The 16,822-nt window shown below is 38.8% G+C and overlaps 1 protein-coding gene across 1 annotated transcript in view; it reads left to right on the top strand.

The window, feature by feature from the left end:
- The window catches only part of LOC149447600 (neuronal acetylcholine receptor subunit alpha-7), a 242,583-nt gene extending 226,254 nt beyond the window's left edge, over positions 1–16,329 (top strand). Inside the window, exons 7-10 of the mRNA XM_089652475.1 lie at positions 3,008–3,202; positions 7,959–8,045; positions 9,411–9,520; positions 15,477–16,329. Of these exons, the coding sequence (XP_089508601.1) occupies positions 3,008–3,202; positions 7,959–8,045; positions 9,411–9,520; positions 15,477–16,022 (938 nt within the window). The 3' untranslated portion in view covers positions 16,023–16,329. The remainder of the gene's footprint in view (positions 1–3,007; positions 3,203–7,958; positions 8,046–9,410; positions 9,521–15,476) is intronic.
- Positions 16,330–16,822: the final 493 nt, after the last annotated feature.

Raw genomic sequence — 16,822 nt, 5'->3', positions numbered from 1 at the left:
GTGAATGCACTTTACTCAATGAAAACCACATTCACTGTTAGAGAAATTTGTTCAATAACATTTTCTGTCTTGCTCCTTGGAGTTTTCTTGTCACTGCCATCAAAAACAAATATTGTTTTGTCCCCATTAACTAATATAAAAATCAAATGAACTGTCTTAAAAGAAAATTTGTGAACACGATTCTACTAGTGTATAACCAGCTTCATCCTTTGCTTGATCTGCAGTTGACATGGTGTTGCACATGTGATCAATTATGACACCAGCTGTTTGATGGCTTGATAGTTCAGCTGAGAGCTAACATAAGTACATTAGCAACAGTGACAGCTATCATTCAAGGCATGCCTTGTTTTTAACTGTTTTGTTAAATAAATAAATTGGTGAGTTTAGTGCCACTTTAAGGCCTCCTTCACACCATGGTGTAGAAATGTCAGTTTTTCTGCACGTGTTCTGTAAGAGCACAACAGAATCAACTGTTCTCTATGTTCCCTGTTCACACCACAACACTAGTATCACGCACAGATTATTTGCAGGAATCTGCAATATGTATTAAACTCATTGAAGCATGCATGAAAACTGATGTAAACTGACGTCTCTGCAAGTGAAATCTGCATGTCAATCTCCATCAGTTTTTCTGCACGTATGGTGGGAACGAGGCCTAACTGTCTTGTGTTCTTTTTGTTATTTGAAAAATGCCATCTAGTATTTAAGTTGGGGAAACCAAAGCTATCAAACTTGTCAATCTAGGCCTCTAGACCCATTGTAAGTGAATCTTATGGAGATATTAACTAAAGTGTGGGAATCTTTTAGATTCCCATGCTCAAGTTCATCCACTAATGTTCTTAATTAAATAATTATTTGAACAGGACACATTGATGGTATAGTGCACAATGTTTCAAAACTGCACATAAACCGAACCCACCCACACCATTTCCAAGGCCCCATTAGTGTAAAACAGCCTTTCAACACCAGAATGTTGATTTTGAGAGGAAGGGACATATTTTTAATAGTTTTCCATTATGTACCTGAGTGATATTTACAGTGATTATAAAGGTAATTAAAAAACAAATAGCAAACATATTATACTTACCTGCTCTGTGCAATGGTTTTGCACAGATGAGCCCTGATCCTCCTCTTCCCAGGGTCCCCCACCAGCGATCCTGGCTCCTCCTCTTCAGTGCGTGCCACCATAGAAATCTGCTTTCTATGGAGGCACTCATGCGGGCTCACTCCTCAGCCCTATTATCTACATCCTTATAAACAGACAGTGGGACTCCGCTCCACCCCTCTGCTCCCTCCTCACTGGCTGTGATTGACAGCAGTGAGAGCCAATAGCTCCCACTGCTGTGTCTCAGCCAATGAGGAGAGACACAGGAGAGACACTGCTCTAATGCACATCACTGGAATGAGATTGGCTCAGGTAAGTATAAGGGGGGCTTTGCAGGGGAGCTGGATACAAACGTTTTTTTACCTCCATGCATAGACTGCATGAAGGTAAAAAAACTTTAGGCTTTAGAGCCGTTTTAATGTGGTAGTAAACTCATTTTTTTTTCAATGTTGCCTACAGGTAAAATCTCTACTATGGGCTGAACCTCCTCATTCCCTGAGTTTTAATATAATAGGTAAAAATGAATATCTCCTAATTAGGAGATATTCTGTCTTTTTTTAAGTCGGAGCATGTGCTCTGAAGGAACGGCATACCTGTGCCGTACCTTCCGAGCCGTGAGCCGTGTCCCGGAACTCCCGCACAAGCGAGGGAGTGACGTCATCGCGGCCCGACCTGTCAGATGGCCGGAACTTGCGAACCCAGAAGGAAGACAGGGTGAAGATGGAAGCCTCTGCAGCAGTGACAGCGTGATGCATACTAGCACATTATGACACTACCTTACAGGGGACTTTTTTTTTTCTTTCCTGCGGTTTACTACTGCTTTAGGGGATAGTTGGCCTTCAGGATTGTGGCTTGCTTCAATACAGATTGGACAATAAATTAATTTGTTTCTACTCTGTATGTATATCCAAACCCAATTTTTGGGGGTTTTGCATAGAGTAGGGAAGTGTTAAAGCCAAATTATTTTTCTCTACTTTTTTTTTTTTTTTTTTGCAGTCCTATTGTGGAGGTTTCCCTTCTCTTCCTGGTATTGGGGAGGCAGCAGAAAGTAAGGGAATGTTTCTCCAAAATGGGAAGAATTGCCATCATAGACAGTTTGCTTTTACAAACAGTTAAAGTAGAATTCCAGCTTACACCTAACTATTTTTAAAAATGTCCCCTCCCCCTCCTAACACCTATTCTGACTAACCTGTGTAAAAAAGATGCATATTCTGACTTATTTTCAGCCAGCAGGATGGTCATGTGATCTTGCTCCCCTGTGTCAGCCAGCTTCGGCTGGAGGGGAGGGAGAGCAGACATCGGATAGGCCATTGGAGCCTATGGGTGACTTCTCCACTCCAGCCTTTGTTTCTCCTCTCCCTTGTAGCCACTGCTGGCTGACACAAGGGATCACTTGACTGGACCAAAGCAGCCTGAAAATAGGTAAGTATATACATCTCTTACATAGGTTAGTCAGCTTGGGTGTAAAGATGGGGAGGCAACATTTTTAAGGCTAGTTAGGTGTAAACTGGAATTCTACTTTAAAGCGGAACTAAACCTTCTGATCCTTTTCAGCCTTTTTAGCCTCTGTTTGATCTACAACTGCCATTGTGCTGCACATGTGATCAGTTATGACACCAGACATTTGATGAGTCAAGTTTGGTTGACAGCACAAGCGAATGTGATAGTGAGCATTTCCAGCATGCTTTGAATGTAATCATTTTTTGAGACTGTTAAATCGATGGGTTTAGTTCCTCTTTAAGACCATTGCAGCAGGCATGTGACATCAGGCAAATAAAAACTTTTATAGTATTTTAGAAGTTATATACTCATTATGCATACAGTAACATCTTTATATGCTGATTAATAATTAGCGAATGTAAGAAAGTAAGAGTGTGACAATGAAATGTATTTTCTCTGTAGGAGTCCCTGGGAAGCGGAGTGAGAGTTTTTATGACTGCTGTAAAGAGCCCTATCCAGATGTGACATTTACTATTACAATGAGACGTAGAACTCTCTACTATGGGCTGAACCTCCTCATTCCCTGCGTTTTAATATCTGCACTCGCCTTGCTAGTGTTTCTGCTACCTGCAGACTCAGGAGAAAAGATCTCACTTGGTAAAAATTCAGTTACTTGAAAACAGAATTGACTTTCATTGTACCTGCAATGGTGTCTGAAATCTAGATATGCGAATACACTTAGGTGATTATACAGAAAGCAGAGCTATTATGCAGCAAGGTGCAACAACCACACATTTTATTATTCAGGTCTTGCCATTGCAGCATGTCCTATGGCTTTGGACTTAAAATATTTTCTTAAACTGACATGTAGCTTTATATACTCATCCGTTATAGAACTGACAGGCTCAATGGCAAATAGGAAAACAGATTAAACGGGGAAATATTTTGATATATGGAGTGCTTATGTGGTCTGCAGGTCAGACACAAACATGAGTGGTTTTGCAAACAAGATGGGTTAGCTTGGGTTTACAAAAAGCACTCTTTAGTAAGTTTTTACGTAAGGATCTATTTATAAAATATTTCCTATGCAAACATGTCAGCATTCACTGAAAAATCTCAAATAATACCCTTGCTAATGCTTCTAATATGTGTGAAATTTTATTTTCTGATCTTTTACAGTAGGAATGTAATTTTGTTTTGGGTGAATCCAGTTTGTTTTTGTGTTGTCTAACGGAAAGCATTTATATGTCAGTTTGAACAAGTTCCATATCCAGTTACTATATGATGCACAGGCCTAATAAAGCAAACAATACACTTTCTTTACTTTCACAAATGGAGCCAAAGATCTCCATTAGATGTCTCACATCCTCCCCCTCCCAGACACTGCAGGAGAGTATAAGTAAAAGAGACAGTGCTGTCAATCCCAAAAGCAGTGGGCAGGACTAGGTGTGGACAGGTGCCGGATGACAAGCTACAGGCTTTGCTACAAGAAGTGACAATGGTGATAGCCATACCCCACTGCAAAATGTGGTCATCCACAGCACCATACATACATACATTAGTATGATGGTCTGTGGAAAGAATGCTCCTTACACTTGAGGTCATTGGGAAGGATTACAGATAGCTAAATAGATCAATTATGTCAATGAGAACTTATCAGAGAGAGGCAGAAATGACTCATTGCAAGGAACTCCTAGCAACCTCTGGAGGAACCCTGGCTGAGAAACCCTGTTATGTAATGGGGAGCTGACTGTCTATCCTGGTTCAGGCAGCCAGCCCCCAGAGGATGCACAGCAGGTCTGCCCCTTCAGCCACAGGTCCACCCTTCTCCAGCCCTTTTTTGAAAGCTGAAGCCTCCTGAGATATGTGACATGCAAATCCTAGGAGGCTTCAGGAGAAGGGTCCACATCATTCTCATTTAGGTGAGAATGGAGGAAGGGAGTGAAGTCGAAAGGACACACACACACACACACACACACACACACACACACATACACACCAGCTTTTGTACTCTGAAGGGGGAAGGAATGCAATGGGGCAAAGTTTTTTTTGGTGCGAAGATCCAATTTTTTTAATGGGAGGCCATAGTTCTTCTATAAATATTATACATGTTATTGTATGTAATTTTCTGGCAAATGTAAACAGTACTAGATGCAACATATTCTAAAAACATTCAAATCTACGGAAAAAAAAATCCTAAAATCATTCAATTAGAAGAGAGTCTGCTCTAATAGGATTTGCAAATAGACACAACCTTCTCAAACAGATTTGATACATTTCAAGTATTGTACAATAGCGGCAGTCATATACACTATAGGTGAGATTTACTAAAACTGGTGAACATAGAATCTGGTGCAGCCGTGCATAGTAACCAATCAGCTTCTAGCTTTTATTGTCAAAGCGTAATTGAACAAGCTGAAGTTAGAAGCTGATTGGTTACTATGCACAGCTGCACCAGATTCTGAGAGCACCACTTTAAGTAAATCCCACCCTTCTATATTATATAAGAACATTCAACTAGGTTTATGTGCTAGTAACTATGTTTTTGAACCTACGCTAATTCAAGAACCTCTGACCACCTGACAAATAATAATGGCCTCTTTGTCATGTAAATCTGGGCAAAATCTAAGAACATTCAACTACAAAACAGTCCACAAAATGGACTAATCAACATTCGATTGAGCTCTTACCACTAAAGAGATTCTACCTAACAACATTTGTTTTCTGTTTGCAGATGAGCCTATATTCAAATTAAAAGAAACATTATAATTTGTGCCAATTGTCCAACAGCAACATGCACATGGAACCAAGGAATTCTTAATTTTGTTCCATTCACACAACAGTCACAGCATCATTTGTGTGAAAAACAATGTGTTTACCTTTGCTAGATGAATATCTGTGCAAATTTTTTTTTAAATAGACCCCATAATCTTACAGAGTGGTAAAACAGTTTTAAAACAAGCCATCTCTCTTGCTGCTTGTACCGTGAAGGATGTCATCCTCAAAGATCCTCAAAGATCACAACAAAGAGTCTGAAGCTTGGTTTCAGTCAATTAGCTGACTGCTTAACCACTTGCCCTCCTGAGGATTTACCCCCCTTAATGACCAGGCCTCTTTTTGCTACTCGGCGCTGCACTAATTCAACTGATAATTGCGCGGTCATGCAATGCTGCACCCAAACGAAATTTACGTGAAAAATTTGTGTGAAAATTTTTTTTCACACAAGTAGAGGTTTCTTTCGGTGGTATTTGATCACCTGTGCGCTTTTTATTTTTCACGCTATAAACAAAAAAAGACCAAAAATTTTGAAGAAAAATTATATTTTTTACTTTCAGCTATAAAAAATATATAGTAAACTCAAAGTTAGTTATATATTTATTTAGGCCAAAATGTATTCTGCTACATGTTTTTGGTAAAAAAAATCCCAATAAGTGTATATTGATTGCTTTGTGTGAAAGTTATAGCGTCTACAAACTATGGTATAGATACTGCAATTTACGCCATTTTTTTTCTATACAGCGCTGCGCTAGTTTAATGGACAATTGTGCGGTCATGCAATACGGTACATAAATGAAATTTACATCCTTTTTTTCACACAAATAGAGCTTTCTTTTGGAGGTATTTTATTGCCTGTGCGTTTTTTATTTTTTGCGCTATAAAAAAAAAAAAGGCTGACAGTTTTGAGAAAAAAAACCTATATTTTGGACTTTTTGCTATAAATGTACAGTAAAAAAAATTTAAAAATCTAATTTCGTCATAAATTTCAGCCAAAATGCATTCTGCGACATGTCTTTGCTAAAAAAAAAACCCAATACGTGTAAATTAATTGGTTTACGTGAAAGTTATAGCGTTTACAAATGGTGGTAAAGATACTGAGATTTTAAATTTTTTTTTATACTAATAATGGCGGCGATCAGCGACTTATGGTGGCGATCAGTGACTTATGGAGGCAATCAGCGACTTATGGCAGGACTGCGGGACTGCGGCGGACACTCTGACACTTGGGGGGAACTGACTTGGTGTCACTGACATCCCCAGTGACACCAATACAGTGATCAATGCAAAAAAAAAAACACTGACACTGTACTAATGGCACTGGAGAGGAAGGGGTTAACTTTTTTATTTACTGAAAGGGTTAACTGTGTGAGGGGAGTGTTTTACTAGGGGGCGGGAGTGTGTACTGCACGGGGACAGCTGATCGGGAGAGATAAACTCTTCTCTCCTGCTCAGCATGTCAGGAGCTGACAGGGAACTGACAGAGAGCAGAGCTACTGCAGCCCTGCTCTCTGTCAGTGATTGCCACTAATCGGCGGGACACAGCTGGTAACAACCGGCTGTGACCCGGCGACTGACATCCGCGGCTGTGATCGGCGGGACAGGTAGGGCAGTGGCGCACCTCGCGCACACCCCCTACCTGTTTTGCAAACACACGTTTTAAAACGTGGTTTTGCCCAGCCGTGCTGCCCTGCCAACGTCTTTCTACGGTGGCTGGGTGGCATGTGGTTAAAAACATCTCCTGTGTAATTACATTAGAAGTCTGGCAAGCTGCCAAGATTCTGCTTGTATAGAAAGTAGGGGGGTGAGAAGAAGTGATTTTAATATCTCTGTTGTGAATTTTGAAGATGGACTTCTCCACATTGCCTATAGCTAAAGAGATGAGTGAGAGATTATTTTAAAAGGCTTGTTCAGAATATGTAGATAATGTAATGTTCATAGCCTGGACACAGGTTTACTTTTAGAAGAAATTAAAAAATATTACCCTAAGACATAAAAGCCATAGCAAAAGGACATTGTAAATCTCTATCCCATTGAATAGAGTTTATATTAAAATCTGTTGTTACCACATGACACGAATGTCTAACAGATGTAGCATTTTACAATAAAACAATTTAAAGAGTAATTAGAACAACAACAATACTTTAATATATAATGGGGGTTGATTTACTAAAGGTAAATATACTGTGCATTGCAAGTGCAGTTGTTCCAGAGCTTAGTAAATGATGTAAAGCTTGACTTTGCAAAGAATACCCAATCACATGCAAGGAAAATAAAAAAACAGTGTTTCTGCTTAAACATGATTGGATGATAGAAATCAGCAGAGCCTTATTTATTAAGAACTAGAGCAACTGCACTTACAGCGCACTTGCAATATACAGTATATTTGCCTTTAGTAGATCAACCCCATTGTATTTTATAGAAGCCAACTGCTTGGAGTAGAAATATATGTATTCTTTGTGTTAACATTTGTACAGTGAATTTTGTCATTTGATTTTCTCAGAATCACATGGTTTAGACTTCTAAATTATATTGTAGTCAGCAATGGGTGGAATAATATCTTGTTCAAAATCTGCAAATACATAATACAGTACTATGGTTTTGCAATAACTTGACATATATATTTTTTTGATTTTAGGTATAACTGTGTTGTTGTCACTTACTGTATTTATGTTACTGGTAGCAGAAATAATGCCTGCCACATCAGACTCTGTGCCATTAATAGGTAAGATTGCTGTAACTTTATATATTGCTTTACACAGTTAATGAGCAATTTATATAATACTGAAAATGTTAGTCCTGTATGTTGTTGCTGAGTTTCTAAAATTTCTCTGCAGCCTGAAAAACTGCCATTTGCTAGTGTATATTGAAGACTAAATACATGGAATAGCTACATAATTGTGTACATATTTGTTTATGTATATGTTTACAGTAAGAAAAAAATTGTATGTATGTGTATTGCTTGGTCTTAGGTTTCAGTCAGGATAATAGAACCTCAATGCAAGTTGTATTTGCTGTGTTATCTCTTTAGCTAACCCGTAGTGCTCTGGGAATCCTTTGGCTTCCTGTAGTGTCCCACACATACCTTTCTTTCAGGCCCCTGATGCCCTGTTCACCAATTGGGAGCAAGGCTATAAAGCCCTGTGTAAGCTTTAAGCCACTCTAGTAGAAGTCTACATAGGCTTGGGGACAATCTTTCCAACCCCACATGCCTGAAGATTCTTTTTCTACCCCCATGTGACAGCACTGACCCATTATCCAAGGACCAAACATGAGAGGAAGGAGAGTTAGTCATACCATGACCAAAAATACAGAAAAAGAGAGAAGGGCTTTTGATCGTCTGGCGGCTAAATGGAGTGGTGGGGGAGCAAAGGTATGATGTGGGACCTGGAAGACTCAGGAGAGTCTCAGGAGAAGATGGTGTCATCAGCAGATGGAGTCACAAGGAACAGATTTAATAATGTTGTCACTGGAGTCTGAAACAGGCAAGTAAGTACAGTTCCATTTTAAGGGGCAAACTAGACACAGTTTGCATCCCTGCCATACTAAGTTCTCACTTGACTTGCTGATAGTGGATCTGCACAACTATACCGTTTCCATATTACCTGTCATGTAAGATGTTGCAATGCTGTTGACAGTTTTGTAAGCCTAGACTTGCAATTTTACAATTTTGGCAGTAGGGTTGGTTTTAGTTACAGTATCTATGTAATTGCTTGACATGTGGACTGCTTAATCTCAGCAGTCTTTTAACAGCATAATAAAATTCTCTGCAGTGTTTACATATTCAGCAGTTGGTTCCAGTTCCTGTTGGTACTGTGGATTTGACAGAAAGTGATGAAGAATATTAACTGGGCTGGTGTGCTTCATAAGCAAGAAGCTGCTTTTATCACAGCTTGGCACTTAAACCACTGTCTCAGACTCCAGAAGATAGACTTTCCAGAGATACAGTTGCTCAATTTTTGTTACGCTTATCATGCATATAAATTGTAATGCAAATAGCTATAGTACAAAACTACAGCTGATAATTATAAGAAGCATAATCTCTTTCTATGCTAACAATTTAACATTTCTTTTGCAATATCTTTTACAGCCCAATACTTTGCCAGTACGATGATCATTGTGGGTCTCTCAGTGGTCGTAACAGTCATTGTCCTGCAATATCATCACCATGACCCACATGGAGGCAAAATGCCAAAATGGGTAAGTTCTTAAAAAAAGGGTATTATGGTGAATCCCCAGTATGGCCAGTTAAAATTAAGTCTATTTTAAATACTTAAATTCATTTGCTGAACAACCTGCTAAAAATGCACACGCAAATTACAAAATGTGATTTAATTTGGTATTCTAAACTTGGAGGGAAATACTCTTCCTCCTGATGTGTATTGAATTTGTCTCATGCATAGTAATTGTAAGATCTAGTATTGGGCTGCAGAACTCCTTAGAATCGTGTGGCTGAGAATGCAATTAAAATGTCTTGCTTACAAACCTGAATAAAAAGCAGCAAGCACAGTATAATTTCATCTTGTGTAGAATAATTTCACCTTTCTAATTTTCTCCTCATGTGTAAAGGTATTTACGTACATATACATTTGTGACCTACAAACTGTTTCAGTTTTACAATATATAAATAAGTACACAGTGGGTAAGTGGTTCAGGCTACATTGATATCTGTTTGCAGTTCTCATTATCAGAGTTCTGGACAAAAGGCTCATACTAAAGCTGTCCATAAATGGTTCGATTTTCAGATGGTTCAGCAGGGAGCGGCCAAGATTCAAACCATCTATGGGCAAGCTGATTGTACCCAAATTGATTGTTGTACGACTTGGGTGCAACCAGCCTGTCAGATTTTTCATAATATTGTTGCTAGCAGCCATAGCTGCTAGCAAAAATCATTGTGTTCTCCTGGTGGAGATGGCCCTCCTACCCATTGGGAGAACACAATAGCTCTGTTGGAGGGATTCCCCCATCAACACTGACAGTGTTAACGGGGGAATCAAGCAATTTTCTTTCCTGCAACCTGTGGGATCATCTATAGACGATTTTGTTTCGGTGTATCGTTTCTATAATATGTGAGGCAGAATTTTGGGACACAAATGTAATTTGAAATCTAATTTAACAATTAAACATAAGTATGCCTAGTAATAACCTTATTTCTAAAATAAATGTTATATTAGGCAAACCTGTCCACATATCTGGGTGCTGGGGCTCACTGGTGGCTTTACCTGTCCAACATTACGGATGACTTCTCCACTCTCCTAAAATTATAGAAACCATTCAAAAATGGTACAGTGAAGGCCATCTTTTACTGTATTTCACCCTTTTAGTTATAGCTAATTTTCTCTATACATTGATTTTTGGCTAGAGACTTCAACACTAAACCCAGTGAGTGACTGCTGTTCAGTGGTATGTAGATAATCTGGTCAACTGGGTCCACTGTTCATTCATGTGATTTTCTCCTACAATCCATTCTGCACAACTCACTCTTAGCAGTCCACTGTTATTTAAGAGGTTTTTTTTTATTTTTTGAAGTGGTTGTAAACCCAGTTAAGTGACTGGCCTCAGTTGGGGGGCTGAAGTTACATCAGTGAGGGGAGCTCTGAGAACTGTTTGGAGGAAAGCACCCACACTCCTTCACACAGTACACAGGAACAGAGTTGAGGCTGTCAATCACAGGCTATGCCCTCCCATGTCACCATGTTTCTCTTGGTGTTAGAAAAACTTGTGTCAGAAGTCACTCATGCTTATAGTAGAGAAAGGAGGCAGCGGACAGAAAGGAAACTTAGTGCTCTGGATTGAGACAAGTACATACTATAGATGAATATGCTTTATTCATATTGCATGTCTGAGGTTTACCACCACTTTAAATATTTTTCACAAGAGTTATTGAGTTACTCCAGCTGTTATCAGCCAAATATTCTCTTGAGTACCAGTTTGGTTCTGGATGGAGACCAGATTAATTATTCCCCCTTGTTTTCTTTGAGAGCAGGTAACCTGCTAGGTAAAAGCCCTTGGTAACAGAATCTTTAGGACTCCAACACTATGTGCATGATGCAGAAGAATTTTACAGCAAATTATACAATTGTTTGGTTATGGAATGCTTCCCTTCTCAGACCATATTAATGTGCTGTGCACACCAAGTCAACAACTCTGGCTCCCTAAATGTATTCTGGGTTTTTAGGTCTAGTGATGCCACAGGCCTTAGAAAATGCAGAGAGCTTGCCTTATGAGAGATTACCACATCTGTCATAACAGTATCTCTTCTTCTGTATACAGATTTGGGATTTAGGATAGCTTTAACTGTAGAGAAATGCAAATCATTGGCACACAAAAATGTGATAACAGAGTTTCCCTTGTTGCATGCTGCAAAACAGAGCCAAATGTAAATTTGTAGGATTCATATCTGTTTTAATGCAAAAAATATGTAATCATCAGTGTGTTATAAATCTAGTTGTATACTCATACATTTGAAGAAGAATTCCAGGTTTTTTTTTCCCATTCAGTGGGGCTGTGCCCGCACTCCATGGGTTAACCGCTCCTTTTTGTCTTGGGGTGAGGAGAGTAGAGATATACTTACCTTATCCATCCTAGTCCTACTCCCCCCCCTCGTGGTCTAGCTGTCTTGTGCAGTGGGCTGATCCTGACGTCATCACACCCATACACCCATACACTGGCTCTAGACAGCAGGAACAGTCCACTGCTTAACGTGGGGGAGCACTGTTTTCCTGAAGATTGAAGGATCATGTGAATTTAGCCTTTCAGGGTGCTCCTGGACAAAAGGAGCAGTTATCCCATGCAGTGTGGGTACAGCCCCACTCCTTGGAAAAAAAATCCTGGAGTTCTGCTTTAATGATTGTCAGTCTTTGCTACTTACCAATTTATCTGCACAATTTCCCTAGTCTATTCTATATATGTTAGAGAGATACAGAGAATAAGTGACTCCCTATGTTATTGAACTATTAGAAAAGGCAATGTTTTTATTTTTTTACACTTTAAAGCTGCTGCTAGAAATGTTGAATCTCATTTGGGACATTAAAATACAATCCAGGTTGTCTCTATCCTATAAATTCATTGTAAAAAAGTGAACTTGTGAGTTCAGGAGTAAATGGCATTAGTAATGTGGCTATGGATGAAGTCCTCTAGCAGCAGACTTTAACTTCATTAAATATTTTTACAGTCTCAAAGACTATTTCTTCTTGTGTTCTGAAGGCAAAATCAAACTTTGAAATTCTTGCTGGAAGCATTACATTATATGTGTGAATACCTTCACAAAAATATGTAAAATAAACTGCAGCTGCTTCAGATTCAGCCTTTCAGGCAAACTCAATAAACTAGTTGAATAATCTGTGCAGTAAACCATAGCATCCAACCATATATTTGTTTATTGAAGTCAGCTCAGTGAAAGATGATTGCTCACAATGTGGGTTACTGTACCTTTCATATGGCACTTTGTCTTATGAAATAAGCTTACATAAGTGTATTTGATATTTAGAGGTCTTTATAAATGCTGTATAACAATACCTAATCAATAATTAGATGTAAGTGAAAATACACAGAAAAATGTTTGTCCTCACTCTTATGGCCTGATTAATTGTTGCTCTTTACTGATTATTTTACAATAATTGGTAATTTAAGGACTTATCTACCCAAAGCAATATTTTAGATACAGGTGAAATCTGGTGGGTTGGGTGAGCCTCTGGTTCCTTATATGACTTAGATACTCCAGTAGTAAAGTCCACCTTCTGTAATTTATGACCCTGATCCTGTCCCCTGTGATGTCTTTTGTGTTTCTGCTCACCTTTGTATCATCCAGATTCTCATGTTACATTCTCTATGATGTAAAAAATATAAATTCTAACAGAAAGAATAGGATGTTCTCATAATGGCCACAGCAGCTATGAAGGCTCATGAACTAAAGGACATATCATAAATAGAGTTTCCTGGAGATATAAGAAATTTTGTCAGCTTGCTTAGCTCTCCAGAATTTAACAAAAACTGAATTGTCAGTTTGTCAGGTGGCTGGGATAGTGAGCCCCTGTGGATTGCCAATTTAGGGCTCCCCAGGGTGCGGAGTCGAAACCCCAGCCTTCTACTTCATCAGAGCCCATGCTGGTGGGGATGGACTTGCAGCCAGCTGGAAATAGGTCACGGCCCCCAGGTATGCCCAGTTGAGGATGTGGAGACCACTCACCTGTGTAGAGTACAAATGAGAGGATACAGAAGGAAATCCAGGAAACAAGCCAAGGTCACGGCAAGCACAGACAGTAGATGAAGCTGTGGTTGGCACATGAGAAGTCAGTCAGTTAATACACAAATAGTGAGCAAACGAGAGCTCAGAGAATTGGGAAGTTGCTCAGACAACCCGGGCTGCACTGAGCATGTCTTAGATAGGAAAGCAGGCTGGGAGGCGACCCAGGAAATGATAGAAGGGAAAAGGATATATATCCACAGTAGAGCCAGGCAATGCCCATAGTTGAACAGGGAAGCCAGCAGCACATGTGAAAAGAATCACAGATCTAGCAGAACCACTCCAGCAAGGAGGTAAGAATTTCACAAACAGAAATCTGCAGGCTAGACCATGACACAGTTTTGGTTGAAAGCCTCTTTAAATCTAAAACTCTTTGGTTTTCTCATTTATACACAAATGCATTTGTCTATGGCATTACTATGTGCATACTGAAATTTTATTATGGCCATAGATTGCATAGCTAGACTGCATGAGACATGAAGTTGCCATCAAACCTTCTAGTTTCGAAAACATACTCTTGAAGAGCTGTTACCTTTTTCCATTGGACCCCCATTGTAGAGCATAGCATAGGTGAAGCATGTGATTTTAGTTCCTTCCATGTGATCAGCCAACCAACACACAAGCCTTCAAAACTGGATAGCCATTTTTATGAATTATTATTTCTTTCGGCATTATTTTCCTCATAACCAAAAAGATAATTGTACCTTATTACTAAATAAAATAACATACTTTAAGTATAACAGTCTGGTGATCATGAGTCTATGACTGGTGTTTTAAATGGGGTGAGTTATTTTTGCCCATGATCCACATTAGCAAAGAACCTGCTGATGCTAAAAAACATGGGTGATGCACAGCACAGGGCATGTACAATTTCTAAGAGCATTCAAGCCCAAATATATGGTATTTCTCATCTACACACTGAGAATAGTATTGCCAAAATGTGTTGACAACTTTAAGTAGGCACATTAGCAACATTTATTGAATTTTATATTTTTTTCCCCAAAACAGGCCCCTCTTTCAGACTGTTAAATAAGCTTTGGTTAATGAAAAGGTTGTGACATTGCAGGTAAAATATTACATTATTGCCACTAATAAAGAAGGCGATTGATGCAGGAGATAGTTCTCTCAAGTTATTAGAAACAAAAATGAAAGATAATATTAGAGTCCAGTTGAGCTCTCAGTTTAAATCAGTTAAAAACATTCCAGGCACATGGGAACAAAGGAGTTTATTGTCTTTGTTGTCTAAAGCAGCCACAGTTTGGGTAGAAAGGCCTGTCCCCTTCCAGCAGCTGCAGAGTAGGACCCTTGCTCTCTGTGTGGACGTAGGGTCTTATTGCAGGGACATGCTTCCCAATAAGTCAGACCAATAGCTCTGCAATCAACAAAGCTCATGCTCCCCACTGATTGGCGAGCTCAGGCTCTAACTTAGGAGACATGTGGAACCTCTTCAAAAAATCACCGCTTCTCCACAGAGGGTTCCACTCTGCAGCATGCTTGAAGAAGACAGACTTTACTACTCAGGCTGTATGAAAATATAAAACAGACTTGCACCACACCACACCTTTGGTGTTCACTCTTGTGGGTCTACTGTGTTTACAAACAGTGTTAAATAGCACAAAAAGGAAATGGAAAAAGGGAAAAAAAGAGACTACTTAGGCTGTGACTGAATTTTAAAGGAAATAAACTGTTAGACTTTGCAGACTTTTTATTTTGTTGCACCTGGGATGTATTTAGCTAATTTAATTGAGAGCTTTGTTGGGCTTCATTCTCACATTTTTTATAACCGCCCTGATTTTTGTTTTGTACCACCGGCTTTATTATTAAAGCAATAAAGCAATCTGTATTTTGGTTTAAATTTTGAAATAGAAAATATATGGAACTGTGATATTATTTATCTTGCTTTTCTCTTAGACAAGAATCATTCTTCTAAACTGGTGTGCGTGGTTCCTGAGAATGAAAAGACCTGGAGAAGACAAGGTCAGACCTGTTTGCCAACACATTAATAAGCAGCAACAGCAGCAACAACAACAGCGACGTTGCAGCATGAGCAGTGTGGAAGTGAATACTGTTAGTGGTCAGCAGTCCAGCAATGGGAACATGCTTTATATTGGCTTTCGAGGCTTAGAAGGAATCCATTGTACACCTACTACAGATTCTGGAGTAATATGTGGCAGAATGGCCTGTTCACCAACCCATGATGAAAATCTAATCCACCACACACGTCACTCTGAAGGTGACCATGACTTAGCCAAGATTTTGGAAGAACTGCGTTTTATTGCCAATAGGTTCAGAGACCAGGATGAGGATGAAATCATATGTAATGAATGGAAGTTTGCTGCCTCTGTGGTGGACCGGTTGTGTTTGATGGCCTTTTCTGTCTTTACCATCATTTGTACTATTGGCATATTAATGTCAGCTCCCAATTTTGTAGAAGCAGTGTCTAAAGATTTTGCTTAGCTTCAAAATGATATCTTTTTAATGGTGTCTTTTCCACCTAAGTGGACCTTTTCTATTGCAACCAGTGCTGAAATGGATATCTTGTGCTCATATTGGGGATATGCATTGGTGTTGACCATAGCTCAAAATGTAGAATTCTAATTTATTTTTTTAAATTAAGTATTATGTTTAGGTATGATCATGCAATTTCCTTACCTTTACAGAAAATGTGACTGTATAGTTATGTCACCAGTATGCATACAATACACCTATTATCCATTATGTTTGGTTATATAATACAACACAAACTAAAAATATTTGACAAAAACTGTGTCATATATTGGTATGTTACTTTACAATCATTTTATATATCACTGCAGACTGCCATATATCTACACAATGAAATGAAATTGGCAAATATTCAAGAAAAAAAAATTATATTTTTATATTGCTTAAATTTGTATGAAATATTGTAGAAGTATTTAAGATAAAAAAAGTTCTCAGGGTCATTTACAACAGACAGACACTAGCATTTTATTATACTCAAGAGTGCCTGCCTAAATGCATGCATATGTTATTACTTTATACAGCTGCCTATTATAGCTACCTATGATAAATGTGCACAGTATATCTCATTGCAAGCTCTGCAATGAGTTAGGTCATGTGCCAGCTCTATCTACCTGAATCGCTATGCCTACCATTAAATCGCTGTTGGATAAGTAATTAAATTTTATTGTCAATCATAGTCTATGTCTATTAACAAAAATAAGTGCACTTTCAAAAGTGTACTCTTAAAAAGGACCCTCATTGTCCCCCAGAGG

This window comes from Staurois parvus, unplaced genomic scaffold (assembly GCF_062004578.1).
Source record: "Staurois parvus isolate SC_StPar_1 unplaced genomic scaffold, SC_StPar_1.0 ptg000682l, whole genome shotgun sequence".
NCBI lineage: Eukaryota > Metazoa > Chordata > Amphibia > Anura > Ranidae > Staurois > Staurois parvus.
The sequence above is the reverse complement of the archived record's forward strand: the minus strand, read 5'-3'. Positions and strand labels throughout refer to the sequence as shown.